At 37.6% G+C, this 21,735-nt stretch overlaps 1 protein-coding gene across 1 annotated transcript; it reads left to right on the forward strand.

Annotated features, from left to right (window-relative positions):
* The first annotated feature begins 1,445 nt into the window (after nucleotides 1-1,445).
* Nucleotides 1,446-10,754, forward strand: GCG (glucagon). Its single transcript, XM_006083212.3, has 6 exons — nucleotides 1,446-1,687; nucleotides 4,627-4,727; nucleotides 6,191-6,352; nucleotides 7,997-8,134; nucleotides 9,475-9,612; nucleotides 10,260-10,754. Exons 2-6 carry the CDS (start codon nucleotides 4,636-4,638, stop codon nucleotides 10,264-10,266), a joined length of 537 nt encoding a protein of 178 aa, XP_006083274.1. The 5' UTR covers nucleotides 1,446-1,687; nucleotides 4,627-4,635; the 3' UTR covers nucleotides 10,267-10,754.
* The last annotated feature ends 10,981 nt before the right edge of the window (nucleotides 10,755-21,735 follow it).

A 21,735-nucleotide genomic window follows, 5' to 3' on the forward strand; every position in this document is an offset into this window, starting at 1 on the left:
ATTGAAACCTAGTTAGAAAATGCCATGATGGGTTTGTCACATAGGATTAGATTTTTATTTTAGAAGGGTCGTTTAAGCCACCCTCTCCTTTTACAGTTCCAGAAGCTGAGGCACAGAGAGATGTGTGACCGGACCACAGTCACACAACATGTTGACAGCAGCCAGACTAAAATTTAATTACACTTACACAGTCCTCATGCTGTCTGTCCAGTCACTTCCTATATTTCTCTTTGTCTAAAGTGATCAGACTCATATCTGCTAAATCCTATAGATCATTGAAGTCCTAAGTGGCAGATGATGAAGCTCAAAAAATACATATGATAGCATGCATTGTATCTTGTCCTTTTGTAAATTAGTGTCCAGCTCTCTTATCAGTAGAATTAGCCTTTAAACATCCATTAGAAGGGAAAAGAAATACTAAACCCTGTCTTATTAGCACCCCTTATCTTGAATGTTTAATCCTCATCTTGCTTTATCCTTCTGGACTTCAATTTATTGCAATAGAACAGTTTAGGTTCGAATGAATATTCTTTAAAATTGCCAAAAAATACAAATTAATTCCATATAGTGGGGATGAGAAGATGACTAACCATGTTTTAAGTGAGTGATGTATTTATTTGGGGAGATGAAAAGATTATATTCAGATAAATTCATCATAACTAAGTAGCAAAACGGAAAGACTTGTAAGACCCTTAATTGAGGCCATCCTCAAAGAAAGGTTAGCCATAAACTAAGTAATTTCACATCCGCAGCATCAAAATTCACTTTAGAGTGAAGCATAGTAACCTCCATCTTGGGTAAAAACTGCTGTTGAAAATTTTAACCCTGATATTCTGGCTTCTGTAAACATTTGCTTGTTTAAATAATAGGGTAGTTAGCCTAAGTGACTCCATTTTGACCTCTGTTTCCAGAATAAGACCTGGAAACTCACATAAATCAGCCCATTTTGTGGCCAGCCCCATTGTGGTTTTACAAAGGCTATTCTTCTGTGCCTGAGAACCAGAACTGCAAAAATGCTTTCCCTTGACTCAGTGGCTCCAGGAACTAAAGCTATAGATAACCTTTAGAGATACCTAACTTTGCTCGATTTGGCTTCTGTACTAACTGCTTTCACAAGGTAGTCCCACATTCCAACATCTAGCAGGATGTGGTTTTTGCCTATAGAAGCTTGCTGCTGTACTCACTCGGGACTGCAAGATTTGGAGAGCTAATGCCCCCTTGTAGCCGCTGGCTTTTAAATTAAAGACTCCTTGATTCGATTTCGTGACTGAAGCTCCTCTGTTCGACTGGCGGGGTACATTACAACAAGAGTTCGTCAGCAATTTTCATGCCTGATTGGTGAGTGAAAGGTGAATTTCCCGATTGTCCTTTCCATTCCCGGGGAAAAAAATAAAGGCACGAGAGTAAATAAAGTTTCCTGGCCTCTGAGATCCCACCCAATGCAAGCGTAGAATGAGATGAGCAAAGTGAGTGGGCGAGTTAAATCGTTTGTAACAAAAGCCCATTACTTACAGATGAGAAATTTATATTGTCAGCGTAATATCTGTGGGGCTAAACAGCGCTCGGGAGTATATAAAAGCAGTGTGCTTCGGTGCAGAAGTACAGAGCTCAGGACCCAGCTCATCTCCAGTTCCAAAGAGGGCTCGCTCTCTCTCCACCTGCTCTGTTCCACGCCTGGTATCAGAAGGTAAGATTTCTATTGAGTGATTGTAAGACGGTCTATTCTGATTTGGGTACAGTTAAGTATTTTTAAGGGGATAAAGTATTATGAATTCGAATGTTGTTCTTTCATCTTATACTTTTCACTAATAACACACAGGGTAGAATTGAGATGAAAAAGTGATACAAAATGTATTTACATAAACGTCAACACAGTGAAGCCGCAAAATGAGTCGGAAAAATAATTCAATAAAAAGATATGAAGTTGAAAGAAAAACAAAGATTCAAATCAATGCACTTGTTATGAGACTTAACTGTTATGAGAACTGTGTTTTTAAAATAAGGGGTAACATTTTAAAATGTTACCCCTTATTTTAAAATATATAAATATTTTCCTTAGATTTGATTAACGTGTCTATTACTTTGAACAGAAGGCGCCTTTTACATTCAGCAGAAATGTGTCCATTAGAGAGGCTATAATAGCAATTGCTCCTTACCAATGAAAATTTATCATTTTCTAAAAGAGAAGAATCAACATCATCTTTCAAATATTCAAATTTCTGATAAGTCTATCAAAAACTCTAAGTCCATGAAATCAGCTGTTTGTTAATAAGACAGCACATTTGGTGCAGTGAACTAATCAATTATTGGGAATTCTTCGAATGGAGCTGAGTGAAACTTCCGATTAATAATTATCTACTATGTATTATGTCTAAAATGCCCACAATCTGAAATAAGATTTTAGTAATTCTCTATAGAAACAAAATCAGATGCTCTAAAATACCTATTTAAGCCCTTGGGGACAAAGAATGATTTTACAAAGATCCTCAAGGGAGTAAATGATCAAGTGGTGTGTTTTCCCACACATACCAAGGACCTATGAAAGGAAATGAGCTGATCAGTTTTAAAAAGTATGTATTTGGCCTACAACACCAATACATTTAGAGATATTGTATTGTGTCTAAGATTAATCTTTCTAAAAGACTTTCTACACAGAGAATGCTATTGTTCCCATATTTTCCCTTTAAGTTTGAGTGGAAATGTGTGGTTTTTACAAAACTACACATTCTCTCCTTAGGCTGTCCGAAGGAGGTGGAGGGGAGTAACTGGAAATTCTTCTATTATTGAACAAGATTTTGAATCTAAAATAATATAAACATTTGCTTTCTCAGTAGTGGCATTCAAACAATTAAACTTATTCTCAAAGTTTTTCACAATTCTATAAACTTACAAATGAATGAATAAAATTTAAAAATCAGTTTCTCTTTCAGTAGAACTCAATTCACTGCCTATAGAGGTCTTGGAACATTCACTTCTGTTTCCCCCTCCATCGGCTCCCATAGCAGCAGAACAGCACGTGCTTTAAATCTCCCTCCATATAGAATATAATGAAGATTATGTAAAACCTTTAGGGACTTTGCATAGAAGGAATTATTTGGGACTAATTTGTTTTTGCAACAGGGGTGTGATTCTAAAAGAAATCTTTGCTTTTTTTTAATTCTGGAAGGCATGAATTTATCATTGAGATGTATAATCAGAAGATACTACCTACATATATGGCAAAGTTTCCAAAGTTTGCCGACTAGATCAACCGAAGCATAGCAAAATGCCAAATTAGTAATTTCATGTTGATGAATGAAGAAGGGTGAATATGTAATTACTATTATGTTGCTTTGTTTAACTAACTACTTAATCTAAAGAGACTTAATATTTCAAAGAAAAAAATACCACTGCTGGCATTCCAGTCTCCATGTTTTAGTGCCAAAGCTAGACAGTAAATATGGCTCGGATGTTAAAGAAAAGATTGATAGTTTGAAATGATAATATTTGTAAAATCCTTATTTCAAACCAAATGCCATTTGCTAAAAATACTCATTCAAATTATTTATGGATAAACATAATCAAACTTGGATTGAAATCCCCACATCTCACGGAAACATGGTGGGACTTGAGTAGTAGAGAGAAGTCCATGACAAATGCTGGACTTGAGGTTTCTATTCAGAAAATAGAGGAGCTTGCCCTGTGGGGATCTCCTGCCCCAAATTCATTTTAGTTCCCACCTTGCACACTGCATCATCATGCCTTTGGCATCCTGTGGCTTCATGGGGCATCTGCGTGTGGTACAAGGACAAGCAACCAGGTGTATCCCACCACTAGGCCTAGGGTGTCACAAGCAGTGAGTGACACGTCCTGGACTAAGTCCAATTATAAAACAACCTGGGGACTTCCGAGACTTCCGAAACAGGCGTTAATTTTCATTATGACAGTGATCTCTTGAGTTTCTTACTTGTGATTGTTCAAGTTGCCAGAAGCATTAGTTCTTGTTGCAAATTGCTTGTCTTTAAAACAATTTTTTTCCCTTTAATTTAGAACAGGTCAAAGCACCCTAAAATACCTCAAATCTGTTGGCCGCTTTATAATTACAAAGTCTAGACCAAGTTACACTATTTAAAATATAAATGAATAATACATCTGAACCGACAGCTGGTATGCCAAGTTGTAGCCCGAGGCTGCTTTAAGATGGTTGAAATGCAGTATAATGTAAATGCTTGGAAGTGAAGGACTATTAATTGAAAGCCAGACTGATAGTGAAGGGGGTGGCATTATGGATAAGGTGACATTCAGGCTAACCATATGTAGTATATCATCTACAGTGGGTATCTTAAATGTTTATCATAGACATTTTTAATTCCAAATCTGGAAATGAGCCTTCTAATTATTAACAGAAGTGTCTTACATTAATGAAAAATCTTAAAGGTGGTACACATTTTTTAAATCCTTTTTTTGCCACAAAAAAAAATCTAGGGGAAAATATAATCTACTTTTTAAAATATACTCAAAATGAAATAGATTTTCTTTTTATTTATAATATTTACTTCATCATAATTAAATGAATTGAGCCTGACGTGTTTAAATATGGTTGCCTTTCTCCCTCCCCCACCTCTCCCTGCCTCTGTGCACCGACAGGCAGCAAACATGAAAAGCATTTACTTTGTGGCCGGATTATTTGTGATGCTGGTCCAAGGCAGCTGGCAGCGTTCCCTTCAGGACACAGAGGAGAAGTCCAGGTATTCAATCTTTAGACTTGAACTAACATAGCACGATGGTTATAATACGGCCTGTGAAAACTATGATTTGTGAACAGGTCTCAGTAACTGAGAGTAAACACTCAGTACAATTTTAAAAAGTTTAAAATATCATTGTGATAAAGTTGTTTCTGGAGTATAGATCAGAGTATGTTGTTTCGCAACCAAAGGAGTAGGCTATGTTGGAAAATGTGTTACATGGGAAATTATAGCTTGTTGAAATCTTCAGCTGATCCTATCTATCCATTCATTACTCACACACTGCATAGTAGATTATTTTAATTATTCACACCAACTTTTTCTTTTTTTATTCCTTTTTAAAAAATAACACTGTTTCTTACTAATTGTAAAAGTCATACATGTTCATGATACAAAATATGCAAAAAATGTTATGTATGTACTGTATATAGAATATATCTCAGATCATTATACAGCTTCATATTATGCCTTTTATCTTAGCATTGTATTGTTAGCTCTTTTGCATAGCATTACAAATATCTATTAAATGTATGATATTTAATAGCTGCATACTATTTCATCTCATAAATGTACAATATTTATTTAGCTATTCCTCTTCTATTGAACACTTGAGTTCTTTACATTTTCCCACAAAGAATGCTGCAAATAACTTTTCTCCCTACATTTTTTTACTCTTTCCTGAGGCTAGATTTTTGGTACTAAAATTACTGTGTCAAAGGGTTTGAATAAGTTTAAGTCTTTTATATCTTGCCAGCTTGCTTTCCAGAAAAATCATACACATGCACACTCCCATCAGCCTTATAGAAATACCCCTTTCATAATACCTTCCCCCATATTTAATCTTTGCTATTTTGACAGGTGAGAATAGTATCTCAATTTTATTTCTGAGTATTAACACTATTGAATATTTATCCATATTTGCCATGGCAAACAACTGTTGATTACTGTCATGTGGATTATCCACTACACAGTTTGAAATTAGCAAGTGGGCTTTTTCTTGGCATTCTTTAAATTTTTAATTGTCTTTCTCTTTCATCATCAGCTATCATGTAACCAGGTAATGGAACTACATTTTTATATTAACACATGCAAACAAAATTCAGAACACAGATCAGCTGCCCAAATGATTTGGGATTCTTCACTCTTTTAAAATAGTCAAGTCATTGCTCTCTTCTATCATTACTAGCAGAATCATAAGTACATTAACTACTTTAAAAAACTATTTATTTGATCTTATTTCAGTAAAGAGGAAGCCAGTTAAAAATCTGCTACCAGGATTCAGAATCAGAGTGTATTCAACTCTAACAAAACTCTGAGATTCCCGTGGCAAACAAGGTGTCTCTCGTATCAACTGAAATGCTCAAGGCACCTGCCTTTCAATTTCCTGTGGTCTTGTGTTTTCAAGATGCTTCTTGAGTGAGTCCACTCAAGAAGAGACTTAGTTGCACCCATCACTGTTTTCACAGCTCGTTCCCAGCTCCCCAGGCAGACTCGCTCAATGATCCGGATCAGATAAATGAAGATAAGCGCCACTCCCAGGGCACGTTCACCAGTGACTACAGCAAGTATCTGGACACCAGGCGTGCCCAGGATTTCGTGGAGTGGTTGATGACCAGCAAGAGGAACAAGTGAGAGTCTAAACCTAGCCCCAAATTTGCACACAAATGTATTACTTAACTATGTCTAAAATATCTCCTGACTTTCATTATGTTATCATGCTCATCAAATAGGGCATATAAGCTCTTTCAGCTTTGATGACTTCAAGGTTGATGATGCTATCCTTCATATTATGCCTCTGAAAGTCCCACTTCTCACCCTGAAAATGCCTTACCCACCCTGTAATGAAACGTAGATTTTAAATTATTTTCCCCACTGTGGTCTTAGCAATATTTACTCTCTTACCCATTTTCTATTAAAATTGAAAGCTGACTTTTTTAGACCTGAATGGTTAGGAATCTATTTTTTGACCAAAAGATAAGAGCAAATTCAACATTCCCTTGTAGGGTTCAAACTCATGACTGTAATCACATTTAAAGTAACCCCTAGCCAAGTTAATCATGGTAAGGAATGGAAACAGATGCAGTCATTTTCTTGTAGAATACAATCCAAGATACACATTTAAAATTATAACCTAGCTGCACCGCATAAAGAGAGAAGAAGGCAAATAAGAGCACAAGCCCTTCGTAAGGCATACATTTTAATGTTGGATTTTCGTTGACAGTGTTGGGTTTTACGATGCATGTAGGCTACTGAAGGAAATCTTCCACAAGGGTTTCACAGAGATGGTGGAATTTCACAATTTCTTTGGAGAGTGGCCCACAGGGGAAGGGAGTTGTGCATACAAAGTAGCTGAAGGAATCTAAATTATCAGGATAAGGACATAGATTTGCCTGGAGAGAGAGAGAGAGAGAGAGAGAGAGAGAGAGAGAGAGAGAATGAATATGGGTCAGCAGGAAGAATTGGGGAGACAGAGTGGTTTACCAAAAGTTCTTAAAGTGGAGGGCATGACAGGAAAGATGGTGGTCATGGTCAGAGCAGACACTGGGAGAAGTCCTTGTTAGTGACTAAAGGCATGGCCATTGGTGAAATAAGAGAAATCACAAATTTGACAAAAAAGAAAACAATTATCCTCATTTCTGGAAAGGGAATGCTACAATTTGGTAATCTAATGTAAAATAATCCTCACTCTCAGGCGATTTCTGTTGTGTGTTTAAGATGAAACCTTCCAGGGGTAATAGATCCAGGAGGGCAACTGGTCAACCACCTACACAGATCACATTTGAGGATGATATGGGGTCATCATCTTAGCTTTCCTCGCTGCTGTCCCATCACATGTTTCCTTTCATCCATTATCACGTGGTCCTTTTGATGACATTTTGAGATGGTCCTTAGCTTTCCCTTGACTCATTTAACTATGTCCAATCCCGTAAGTATTAACAAACAGCTGCCTTGTCTGCAAGCTGCATAGCACATTGGAGAGTCCACATACACTGAGGCTGAAGTAAATGCAACAGTAATAACCAATGGCACAGATAAGCAGAAGAGGTGGAAATGGGTGTGCTGAGTGGGCCAATGCTCCCCTTAACTGCTATTATCTCTCTCCCATCAACCTTCCATTCAGATAATTCATGAAATTTCAGGAAGAGTCTCCTAACTACCCTCATCTCCTAAATCTCCCTAAGCCTCTTCAACCCCAAGCTGCCACTACTTTTAGGTGAGAACCATATTGCTAAAGAGACAGATCTTCAATGTAACGTTCACATTTCCTTCAGGAATAACATTGCCAAACGTCATGATGAATTTGAGAGACACTCTGAAGGGACCTTTACCAGTGATTTAAGTTCTTATTTGGAAGGCAAAGCTACCAAGGAATTCATTGCTTGGCTGGTGAAAGGCCTAGAAAGGCAAGAGTAAGTCTGTACTCTCTTATTTAACTTTATTTTTTATGTTTGCATGATGTTGAAAACTTACACTACAGTTATCTATTTATTGATTTGAGTTACAGAAGCAATTAGTATAGTCTCGCAAAGTAAGGAAATAACTCCTATTGGTGGGAGACAATCTACAAGAATTTAATATGTTTTATCTGTAGTAGCAAGTATTAATGATAGAGTCAGACAGGTGGTATTTTTATCCCACATTAGAATTGTGTTATAATTAAGCTATTAATTTGTCAATCCAAGACACTTTTGAGAATAAGGTGCTATTGAGAACTACATCAGGATGATAAGCTTAAACTAGAAAAACTAGGGATAAGGAAAAAAGAAATAATGCTGAAAACTTAAAGTTTGACGTTAAGTATTTACATATGGGATCAACATATATTTGTGTTACTGTTTAGCTAATAATCTGATAAAGACTGAAAGGTATTAAACTTAAGATGTTTAATGAAATGACACTCAAAATATAAATATGTGCAAACATCCATATATTTAACAATATCCCCATTTTTTATGGGACTGTCATATAAATAGCCATTAAAGTTTCACAGCTGAAAATGAGACTAAGCCCTTTAGGTACCTTCTTGGATCTTACCACAACCAAACAGACCCCTGAACCATCTCATTTTCTCTTGGCCATTTTGATTGACATTTGAATTATGAGAAGCAGGAAATTCATGTTCAACTCAATTTTTTGTGAGATTTAAAACAAGCTCACTGAGACTTGGAGAAATCTTAAGACAAAAGGGATTGTGTTACTATTTAGCTAATAACCTGATATTGTCACTGCTTTTTTAAACATTGATGACCCAATTTACAAAATCAGTGGTAAAATAGTCACTGATACTTGAGGATATTTTATAATATTTTAAAGGGGCACCAAAAAATGCTGCTAATTAAACTAATAAAAAAGAAAATCTAATATAGATTAAAGTTTAATGCCTTACTACTGCACTTTGCAAGGCTGTTCTAATAACTACAAGTTTTACATTTTTCTGAATTTTAAACAAAGTAATAGTCTCAATAATACCTTCTGTGTTGCCAATACACTAAAATCTCTGGAGCAGCTGGACCACTGCACAAGGCAGGAAGTCATACAGGCTGGGTTTCACATCCTGCTCTGCTCTTCACTACCTCCAGATGGTCCATTCTGACATGCACCCGTTCATGCAGGTTCCCACAGTCGGCCCTCTGTAAATACAACGTCCTGTTTTCTCAGTGACCCGCACACGTTACCGGTGATATGCAGTCAGAAAGCCTTTATTTAAAGCCTTTACCCAAATACCGATTTTTATCCCCCTCGTCCTCAGCCTCCCAGAAGCCATTCCTGAAGCGCTCCGCCGCAGACATGCCGAAGGCTCTTTCTCTGATGAGATGAACACAGTTCTTGATAATCTTGCCACCCAGGACTTTATAAACTGGCTGCTGCAAAACAAAATTACCGACAGGTGACTGCATTTTAGTGCATTCTGAAAACCATCAAAGCTTTCATACATTGCATCATACAGCTACAGGTTGTTCCTTGTGTGGGGAGGGGAGTCTTTGCTCTCTTGGTAGATAAGCAAAAGTATGACTCATTGAAGAATACATCGTTATATTTGTTTTAGATAATTACACTTTTACTCATTCACCCACTTACTCCAAAAATATTTCCTGAGTGTCAATTAAGGGACAGGGCATTAGGAACACAGATAAGAATAAAACATGGAAATATACATCATTCACGTGGTAATGTGACATTCTATATTGCTATGTATTTTGAATTTTTAGCACAAATAAATTTGGTATTGTATACTTAATTTAATAAGGATAGTAATAAAAATCAAAACACCAAAAGTAACCACTTATCTTGATGGGTTATAATGGCTTTTTATAACTACTTATATACTTTATATTCTTTGATCGGGGAACTTTAGGATGTCATCTTTGAATGCAAATATTTGAAAAATTCAAAAGACTAAGGGATTCATAAGACAAAAAGATTAATAAACAACTTTTACCAAAATAAATCTTTAAAATATTTCCCGGATAATTTAACTACATCATCTGAGTATGATAGCTCTGTTATATGACTGTCTTTTTCTTTTATCTTTAGGAAGTAAGTATGTCACTACTCAAGATCATCTTCATAACATCACCTACCAGCCACATGGGATGTTTGAAATTTTAAGTTCTTTAAATTTAAGAGGTGTATTCTGAAGCCATGTTGCTTTGCATGCCAATGAATAGATTGTCTTTTAAGGTTGTGTTGCCAAAAGAGTATAAATGGAATAAACCATTGTCAAACTATTGCTAAAATATCAGCTTTAAAATATAAAAGTGCAAAGTCTCTTATTTTCTTCTTATTTTGGATGAAGTACACTAACCTGCTTATAGTTAGCAATGAAATTTGTTTTCTATGATATAATTTGTACATGTAAATTATTCCAATCACAGCATCTCTGCATTAAAATAAGGATTGGGCTGGTAGTCACCGTGGTGAAACTGGAAAGAAAACTTTCTTCTTGAAACTTTTGTCATAAAAATGCTCATCTTTCAATATATCAAAGACATACTTAAATAAAACCTTCAAGCTTCTTTACTGGTGTCTGTTTTCGCTTCTTCCTGCCCCCACTCCTTCCAAACATCTCTTCTTCCTGAGCCTGAAGTCCACAACCCAACTCTGGCACCCAGGCATTGCTTCATGTTGTTAACATTTTCAGCCAACGTTGCAAAATCATGATATTTCATATAAATGCATTGTTTTCTGGCTTCTCTTGAAAAATTAGGACATCAGGCAACATTAGACCCACAAAACAAATCTCTTCTGGAGAGGAATACCAGCTGCCTCCTTTTGAAGAGTCACAGCTCATTATTGTGCCCCCTACACACACACACACACACACACACACACACACACACACACACACAAACTGTACACTTATATGTGCTCATATACCCACACCCATGTAATGTACACAGTAGGCACTTTCCCCTGGCCCACTTTACTTACGCATCTCACTTGCCTGGCACCTGCTGCCATTTAAGAAACCATCATGCCCTGTACCCTATCTCCCCATCCTGCACTGTCCATTATCTTGGGTCAGTCTGATGTCAATTGCCATGCCAGGCACAATACTAGAGGCTCAATGCACAAAATTCGTGCAAGGAGCTCAGCCCCCGCCGCTGCTGTGGCTTCATCTGGAAGGTCGTCCAGAAGGATGTCTGGTCTAATTAGCATATTAGGCTTTTATTATTAGAGATAATCAACATATAACATTGTTTAAGTTGTACAATGAGCAAATTTTATACATTTATTTATTGCAATATGATTATCACTTTAGTTTTAGCAAACCTATCAGGTCACGTAATGATTATTTCTTCAGGGCATGAGAACATTTAAGATCTAGTCTTCTAGCAAATTTTAAGTAAATAATACAGTATTGTGGATTTTAATTGCTATGCTCTGCATTAGATGGCAGAATTTACTCATCTTCTAGTTGCAAGTTTGTACCCTTTGAGAATGTCTCCCCAATTCCCCCACCCTTAGGCCCTGGTAACCACCATTCTACTCTCTGTTTCTATGAGTTTGGCTTTTTAGATTTCACATATAAGTGATATTATACAATATTTGTTATTCTCTGTCTGGCTTATCTCACTAAGCATAATACCCTCAAAGTTCATTCACGTTGTTGGTAAACAGCAGAATTTCCTTCTTTCTCAGGGCTGAGCTGACAGAGCAAACTGACAGGAAAATCAATAAAATCTGATAAACTCAATCAACTAAATACACTTAACATTTATAGTATATTGCACCTAGGAATAATAAAATGAATATTTTAAGTACACTTTAAATGTTTACCAAGATTGACTTATGCTGGATCAAAAATCTTCAATAAATTTCAATGATTGAAATTATTTAGAGTATGATCTTTGACCCAGTGGAATTAAGCTAAAAATTAAAAAAAAAAGATACCTTACATATTCACAACTGCTTGAAACTAGGCAATCACTTCTATATAACCCATGGGTCAAAGAAGAGATCATAGTAAAATAAAATTAAATACTTTTGAATTCTATGATAATGAAGATATAATAAATACAAACTGGAGATACAACTAAAGCAGTGCTTAAGGGTAAAAGATAGCTTTAAATACATTTGTTAGAAAAGAAGAAATTAGAAAAACAATAGCTTAACTTTTACCTCAAAAAACTGAAAAAAAAGAACATCAACTCTCAAAAAGTAAACAAGAGGAAATAAAAAAGATAGGAGAAAAATAATGAAATACACAAAAATTGGCAATAAAAATGAAGAAAGCCAAAAGTTTGTTCTTTGACCAGATTAGTAAAATTAATAAGTTCCTAGCAATACTCGACAAGAAAAAGAAAAGAGAGAAAAAGTTACCAGTATCCTATATAATAAAAGACTAATATGCAAATCGACCAAACTGCAGAATGACCAGTTGGCAGGGGATGGGGCCGGTGAGCAGGCTGTGTCAGGCCAGCCAAGGCGCATGCCAGCAGCCAGAGGGGAGGGAACAGCCTTGCGGGGGAGGGGAGGCTGCAACCAGTGGCAACGGCGGAGGGGCAATAGGGGGCCCAGCACCATCCTCTGATAGGCCCACCTGGTCGCTTCTCGCAGAAGGAGGCCAGGCGGCAATGGCAGGGTGATAGGGTGGCACCATCCCCTGATTGCCTGTCCAGTCACTCCTGCAGAGGGAGGCCAGACATCAGTAAGACATCCCCTGAGGACTCCCGGACTGTGAGAGGGCACAGGCAAAACTGAGGGACCACCCCCACCCCAAATTTTCGTGCACTGGGCCTCTAATATATAATAAAAGGGGAAAATTCTAAAGATTTTACAAACAATAAAAGTATAATAAGAACATACAGGGGTGGACAAAAGTAGGTTTACAGTTGTTCATACGGAAAAAATACATGTGGGTTATGATTATTACAATAGCTTTATTAACTCTGTGTTTAGCATACTCACAAACTATAAAGCTACTCTTGCCTACATCTGTGCTGCATAAAAGTGTATGCCTTACAAATTTGGCAATTAGATGAAATGAACAAACTCTTTAAAAAATATTACTAAAATAGACACAAATAATAGGAAAATCTTAATAGTCCTCTTTGTACTCTCAAAGTTGGATGTGTTATTTTTAAAATTTTCCAGAAAGAACTTCAGGCCCAGATGGCTTAACAGGTGAATTATTCTAAACATTTAAGGAAGAAAAGACACCAACATTACATAAACTCTTCAAAATAAGGAAAAAATAAGGAATATTTTCCAGCTCATTTTATGAGGCCAGGATAATATTGATATAAAAATCTAACAAAGAATTTATAGAAAAGGAAAAGACCAATCTGATTAATGGACAGAGGTGAAAAATCCTATACAAAACATCAATAATCAAATCTAGCAGTATATAAGAAAAATATAACAATACAAACATGGTGCATTCTAAGAATTTCTGGGTGGTTTATTATGTTTTACAAATCAATATACTTCACAACACTAACAGAAATAAACAGAAGAAAATTAATATGCTTGTTTCAATAAATGTAGCAAACACACCTAATGAAATTCAAGACCCATTAACATTGTGTTAAACCCTCAGAAAATAATAATAAAGTTAAAATCTTTAACTACTTTGGGTAGAAAAAAATAATTTGTAGGAACAATAAATCAAAATTAGGACTTTATAAAAAGTAATAAAATAGAACAGCACTAGCCAACCTAAGCAAAGAATAAAAGTAAACAATACAGGGCTGAGCAGAGTTACACCTGTGAGTACACAAAACACAGAGTTTATTCCTGTATTATTATTTCTTAATTATTGTATTATTTATTTGTATTACATCTATAAACCTACTTTTTCCAGCCTTATATATAAAATAAAATTAATTGGGAAATAACCATTGAAACAGGAGAATTAAAACAAATTTGAGACTGCTGAAAGTGCTGAATAAAAATATTTTAAAATCTAAGAGTTATGGATACAATTTTTAAAAATTGTCACTAGTAGAGATAAAAAGTTTTAAAAAACTGATTTCCAAAAAAGAACTATTCAAAAGTATTAAAGAACCAACTCGTAAAATGGTATAGATCCAGATGGTTTCGCATGGAACATCTATCAAAATTTCAAAGAGTGGGTAAATAATATGTTTCATAAATTATTCCAGAGGCTAGGGGAAATAATGAGAAGAATGACCTAATTCTTTTAATAAACTGAGTATAACATTGAAGTCTACACTTGATAAAGATATAAGAAACAAAAAGAAAAGTATGGGCTAATCTCGCTTATGGATCTTGATTTTGAAATCCCCAAAAATAATCAGCAAATAGAATTCAACAGCATATTAAAAATATTACTACACCATGACCAAGTGTAATTTATTCCAAATTACCAAGGATGTTTCAATATTAGGAAATTTATTGATGTAATTAGATCATATTAAGAGATCTAAAAATTTATTTTATTATTATCTCCACACATATATGTATTTGTCTGTACAGCTATGTATAATTATGACACCCAATGTCATTGATAGGTTCTGTGCCTTTAAACGAAAAAAAAAAAATACAATAAAACTAATTTTACCGCAGGCTAATTAATACAAACAAGAGTTAAGTTCCTCTGGCATCTCATCGATGTTATAACAAAACAACATTGAAAAAAACAATATTATTTAAGGACTTGCTGTAAACACTGAATGAGGAGGAGGCTTTAGAGGCTGGAGGGGAAACAGAAGGTGTAGTTTGGTCATAACAAAGATATCCAGTTGGCTTCCGCATCCATCCCTACCCGACACGAACCCACTAGAACTTGTCCCACAGAACAATGATGGCGATGTACTGACAGTGGATTAAGAAGAGACGAAAAGAAATGAGGGGTACAGATAACAAACCACTGTGGTCTCTGTGGTCTTTCAGGTTTTTCCCAAGCGAAGTGTCCTCATACATAAGAAGGGCATAGGAGCAGTATGGTTGGTTGAAAGCGGGGTAGGACTTGACTTTGAAAATGTATTATATAAAATTGAAAAATGATATACTTACTAATTGTTCAGATGGAAAAGAGGGAAAGGGGCTGATTGGTAGAATTCAAGAATTTGCTGTTAGCTGGTTTAATGTGTCAGCTGATTCGTTCAGAAGAGGTGCCTGGAGAACAAAGTGGTATCTCCTCCCAGCCTGAGCAGACTACATGTAATACAGAACAGGAAAAGGTGAGTATTCAAACTGAAATTGCACTCCCTTCAAACTGCACTCTCTTTCAAACAGAGAGAACTGAGAAAAAGAGGGCACAGGGGAAAAAATAGCATCTGTCCTTGGCTAACGTGTCTAGAATGTAGGTAACAAAAAACAACCGAAGAATAATGCAGTTTCAGAAAACTTCATAGGCAGAATATGAGTTTACACCATCACTTTGCTGGATATTAATTCAAAAGTTTTACTCTTTTTTTCCCCAGGGAAATTATAGGTTCCTGCCAAGACAGAGAGAGCTTTTGCTTTTCCCTCAATGCTTTTGAGTGATCCCTCTGACTTTTCCAACAATCACAATTTCAATTTTGATGTTTGAAATCATTTCCATCTGACATCTGGAACAAGCACATGACATTTCTAGGAAACTAGCTTTTTCCCCCAAGAAAGATACATTTATAGTAACACATCTTTCCTGAAAATTCATGGCGCTTCAGATTCTTAATATTCTACCCCAGCTAGAGAAATTGAACATAGAACAGTGACAGATCAACGTGGCAGAGCAGAGAGATGTGCTTTAAAATCAGGCAGACTGGGCTTGAATATCAGCTCTGCTGGTGACTGGTCATGCTGCTTCGCTTCTTCAAGCCCCAGCACAATGGGGATAATAATTCCTACCATTGGTTTTGTTGTGACACGTAAGTAAGATAGCCCATTCCAAGTTCATAGTGCAGTGCCTGGCACATAAAAATCTTTCAATACATGAAATCCTGCATTACATAACATATTTTAAAACAATTGATAAGCAGTTAAGGTTAGCAATAGTCTGGTGAAAACCCACTAGTTTTGTTGTGAATTTGGATGATGGGAACATAGTACTAAGAAACATTTATAAATCCAAAAATGATCTATTAAATAAAACCATGAAGTTCAAAACAAGTGCAGATATTTTCACAAGTCAAGTTGTGTTCATTTCTTGTGGCTGCTATAACAAATTACTGTAAACTTATTGTTTAAAACCACACACATTTATTACTTCACAGTTTTGCAGGTCAGAAGCTCAACATGGGTTGTAATAGGCTGAAATCAAAATGTTAGCAGGGCTACACTCCCTCCAGGGGCCGTAGGGAAAATTTCATATCCTTGCCTTTTCCAACCTCTTAGCGACTGCCTGCATTCCTTGGCTTGTGGCCTCTACCTCTATATTCCAAGTGTATGTCTCTGATCTCCGCTCCCATCATCCTATCTCTTTTCTCTCTGACCCTAATCCGCCTATCTATCTCTTCTAAGGACCCTTGTGATCACTTGATTCAACCTGGATAGTCCTTATCACAAGATCATTAAGTTAATCACATCTGCAAAGTCTGCTTTTCCATTTAAGTTTACATAATCACAAGTCCTGGGGTACAGATGTGAATATCTTTTGGGGGGTCCTTATTTAGCCTACCCCAAAACCCAAGACACATTATACAGATATGGCATGTAGAAAGTAGCAATTTGACAGTGAAAGGCTTCAGATTTATTGTAGAACATAACTTAGGCCAGAAACAAAAAAAAAAGGAACTGATATAATTTAAAAAGCAAATATGATACTGGGATAAGACAAGAAGAAATTTTTAAAAAATATATATTTTTATTGATTTCAAAGAGAAAGGGGGGGAGAGAAACATCAATGATGAGAGAGAATCATTGATCAGCTGCCTCCTCCATGTTCCACACTAGGGATCAAGCCCCCAACTCAGGCATGTGCCCTGACTAGGAATCAAACCATGACCTCCTGGTCCATAGGTTGACGCTCAACCACTGAGCCATGCTGGCAGGGTAGACAAGTAGAAATTTTTGCTATTATTTGCAGCTGATTAGAACTTGAGCAGAAATACCATGAACAGTTTTATATAGTGAGCTACGGAATAAACTCTAAGGAGAAAAACTTTAAATTAAAAAAATCCTTATAGAGGGAGAACAAAATAAGTCTTCTGAAAAATAAAGGAATTGCAACTGTGTAGTTTGGGGAGGGGGAGAGAAATAGCAGGAATCTTAATGATTAATTGCAACAGTATGGAGTGTGGGCCAGAGATAATTAGTAGGAAAGGTTGACCGTGTACTCACCATATTCAGAGAGGGAGAGAGAGAGAGAGAGAGAGAGAGAGAGAGAGAGAGAGAGAGAGAGAGAATGGGGCACACTGCAGTGCAAAGATGGGCTTTTAAAAAAGGAAGTTCTTGACCATGAAGATCAGACTATCAAGGGAAGCTGTGTGATCTCCATCCTTAAAGAGCTTTAAAAATAGTATAAACAGCCATCTGCACAAGATGATTTATGCATTGACCTTCAGGAGGCGGGCCCAGATCAGCTCATGAAGTCCCTTCCAAGTGTGGGATTCTATGATTTAATCAGTATGTGATTTTTCTCAGCTCCACATTTTGTGAGATAACCAGCAGATGGAAGCCACAAATTCCCCAACATCATACCAAAATCATGGTTCCTCACACTGGTAGGGCCCGGTCAAGCTTGCCAAATTGGCATCAGTTGTAAAAATCATTGAAGGACCCACCTCAAACATTTATTTATCTCCTTGTAGGTGTCTGGACCACCCATGTCCACAAAATACAGATAACCCGTATCTTGATTCGTGTGCACTTAGCTTTGATTTAGCCTATGAGGAAGTTACATATGTTAGAATTATTTGTCTGGTTTTGAAATCTGAGGCTGCAGCTCTCAAAAACATTAATAGAGATTTACAGGCCCTGGTCTAAGCAGAAATGAGGCTGATCGGACACTTTGCTCTGAAAAGATTTGCAGCTCACTTGGGATTCAGTGTTTCTCACTTAGATAACAGATACGGTCTCTGTGTGTATTCATTTGCTGATTGAACAAATACTTGAGCACTGACTGTATTCTAGGCTATGCACAAAGCATTGGCATGCAACAGTGAGGCTGACCTTCCTCAGGGAGCTTAGAATCTCCTGAGAGAGACAAGCAAATTAACAGACGGTTTGGATACAGAGTGATAAAAGCTATAATGGGGTTGGAGACACAGGTGGAAGAACCAATTCAGCTGGAGCAAGGGGTGGATGAATAGAACCTACTGGGGGAGGAGGGTGCTGGAAGAGTATTTCTTGAAGAGAAAACAGCCTGGCTGAGAGGCTGGCAGAATGCCATGGTACCACAAGGCAGCGTCTTTGGGTATGGCTCGAGCATGGAAGGTGGAGGACGAGGGTGAAGGGGGCATGGGAGGAGGCAGAGAGCGAGGGAAAGTCGGCGTGAGGCTTGGGAGATCACGAGAAGCTTCACAGGCCACGCTAAGAATTTGGACTCGATGTGAAGGTCATGAGAAGCCACTGAAAGATATAGATCAGTTATGTTCTGCAAAAGATGTATTAGTCCACTTGAATTCAGGAGAAAAAAAATTACATTTGCTTCAGCAAAAAGAAGTTTATCGGAGGGCTGTTGGGAATATAAGGAGTCCAAGGAGAAACTAACCGAACATCCAAGCTTAGCAAACAGCTAAGGTACTTGTCAGGGGCAGCAGAGCCAGGGACGGGCGCCCCGGGCGCTTCATTCAGCGCCCACTGCTGCTCCTTGGGCTTCATCCCCTTCACGTGCTCTTTCTGTTTCTCCAGTTCTATTAATGGTCGCCCAAAGCTCCTGAGTTTTAAGCTCACCCAGGATAGAACGACCCAGTTTTCTCAGTCCTGAATCCAAAGGGCCAATACGCAGGCCACCTAGGCCCAGCTGGAGCCTGGGAGCTCACCTCTGAAGAGGAGCAGAGGTGCATGGTAACAGGGCACCTGTGCTGAGGCCACTTGGATGGGAAGGAGGGCTTGTTCCCAGAAATGGAAGGGCTTCTTTGCAGATTCGCCCGTGGGTCCTTGCAGCCACTTAGCTGACTGATGGAAAGCCTGGAGGTAGCGCCAATGGGGAGGTGATTGCACGTGTGAGCTTCTACCTGGGGCCAATGAGGAGCGTTGAAGCCTACACTGACCCCGGGAACTACACAGCCACAGTAGCCACAAGGCCAGGAGAGCTCTGGGCTGCCATAAGGCTCCATCATCCTGAAAGCAGTTTCCAGGACTGAGTTCTTATTCAAAACTATAACTCCCGGCAGAGTCTACTCTCACCCATGAATTTTCAGTCAGCATTCTCTTACTTAAATTGTTCTTTTATTTCGTGTTATTTTAAAATGTCTGACAGGTTGGCATGAATGTCTACAACTCTAATTTCTTACATTGTTACTTAGGATCATTATACAGGCTACCATTTATTATATTCTCGAAAACATTAAAATCATATTATCAGTATGACAAAATTTTCCTTAAATTAGTGCTGAAATGGGAGGTATAAGTCTTTTTCTTAATGAATAATTTACCTCCCTGGAGTCTCCTTCTGTTTTAAATTTCTGCCAATAGATGCTGCATTAAGCAATATGTATGCAGTTATCTGTTTTGCCACTAGATGGCACCATGTGTCTTTCCTTCTGATTTTATCTCAAACTGGCTGTTTAGCAATGGGATTTGCTTTTGTTTGTTTATTGTTTTCTAAAGAGTTAATAAACCTTTTCTTGAGTAGCCTTCATGTCATTAAGTATTTGTAATACTGCCTTTAATTGTATACTAAGTTTCTATATATGCTACACTATGTTTTTAGGTACTTTTGTTATTTTTTCTTTCAATCCAAAACCATGCTGTTTCAATAGTCTTAGTTTTATAACACATTTTAATATTCACTAGACCAATATTACCCCTCAGTAATGTCTTCAACTTTAAAGTCTTTCTTATCTGTTAATTTATCCACATGATGTTGGGCTCATTTAATCATTTTATTTCAATCCACTGGCACTTTTATTGGAATTGCCTAAAAATATAACAATATATGTAGAAGTTAATTTGGAAGAATGTTAAAACTTTGCAATATTTATTTTCCTCATTAAAATAGATGCTTTTTAACCAGTAATGTAGACAAGAATATATTCAGAGTTTTTGGCATGCACAAGTGTATGTGTGTGCATGTGTGCAGAATAAATGATTATATAGAGAGGGACACATTCAAATCCTATATAATAAAAGCGTAATATGCAAATAGACCGAACAGCCGAACAGCAGAATGACCATCCGACCATCTGGATGACCATCCGGGACCACGCTATGGCACCCACTGGCACCAGGCCAGCCAAGGCAGGTGCAATGCAATTTGTTGGGGGCCCAGCCATCGCCCATGATCGCCCCACAGAGGGAGGCCCAAGTCACTGGCCAGCGAGGTGATCAATTGGGGGGCTCCATGATAGTCCCAAAGAGGGGTGGCCCGGCCACCGACTGGTGGGCTGCAGTGGGTGGGCAGGGCCTTTCTCTGTGAGGGAAGCCGGTGCCGGCAGCCAGGGGAAGGAAGGCCTACTCTTGCATGAATTTCATGCATTGGGCCTCTGGTATTCTTTATAAAAAATGGGGGGCAGGGATTATAAAAAATGGGGGGCAGGGAACTTCTCCTGTTCAACTGAAGCAGACTGGCTAAATAAGTTGAATAATCTAAATGGAATACATACCTCACTACATATAATGATTTCAAATAATGACAAATTAGAAAATGCTCATATACAACATAATAACTTTGTTTAAAAAGACAAAAGAAAATAGATAATACAGTAACTCATCTCTGAGAGGTAGAATTATAAGTAAGTTGTATGTTCTTAACACTTAATGTATAACATGGTGACTATAGTTGATGCCACTGTATTGTAAATTGAAATGTGCTACCATAATTGAACTTCAATATTCTCAGCAAAAACGAAATAAAACAGTAAATACGTGAGGTTTTGGATGTGTTAATTAACCCTATGAGGGAATCCTTTCACAATATACACACATATCAAATCATCCCACTGCACACTTATATTTTTATTTGTCAATTGTACCTCAATAAAGCTTGGGGGAGGGAAGATTTTGGCTGAGACTTCAGCCTCATCTCCGTTTATGGTTGGGAAGGATATGCTTTCAATCTCACTCAGGTTGTTGGCAAACTCAGTCTCCTGAAGTTTTAAGACTGAGGGATTTGGTTTCTTGTTGGCTGTGGATTGAAGACCACTTTCAGCTCCTCCAGGCCCCATTGGGGTTTCTTAACATGGCACTTACTTCCTCAAAGCCAGCACCCAGAGAGCCTGGGGGAGGGCGGCTGCAGGGTGGAAGGGGTCAGTGGGAGAACAAGAGGGACATGTAATACTTGCAACAATAAAGTCCAGCTGATGTAGTTCAGTGGTTGAGCATGACCCATGAATCAGGGGGTCACAGTTCCATTCCCAGTCAGTGCACATGCCCAGGTTTCCTGCTCAATCCCCAGTAGGGGGCATGCAAGAGGCAGCCAATCAATGATTCTCTCTCATTATTGATACTTCTATCT

The sequence above is a fragment of the Myotis lucifugus genome, unplaced genomic scaffold (assembly GCF_000147115.1).
Source record: "Myotis lucifugus unplaced genomic scaffold, Myoluc2.0 scaffold_5, whole genome shotgun sequence".
NCBI lineage: Eukaryota > Metazoa > Chordata > Mammalia > Chiroptera > Vespertilionidae > Myotis > Myotis lucifugus.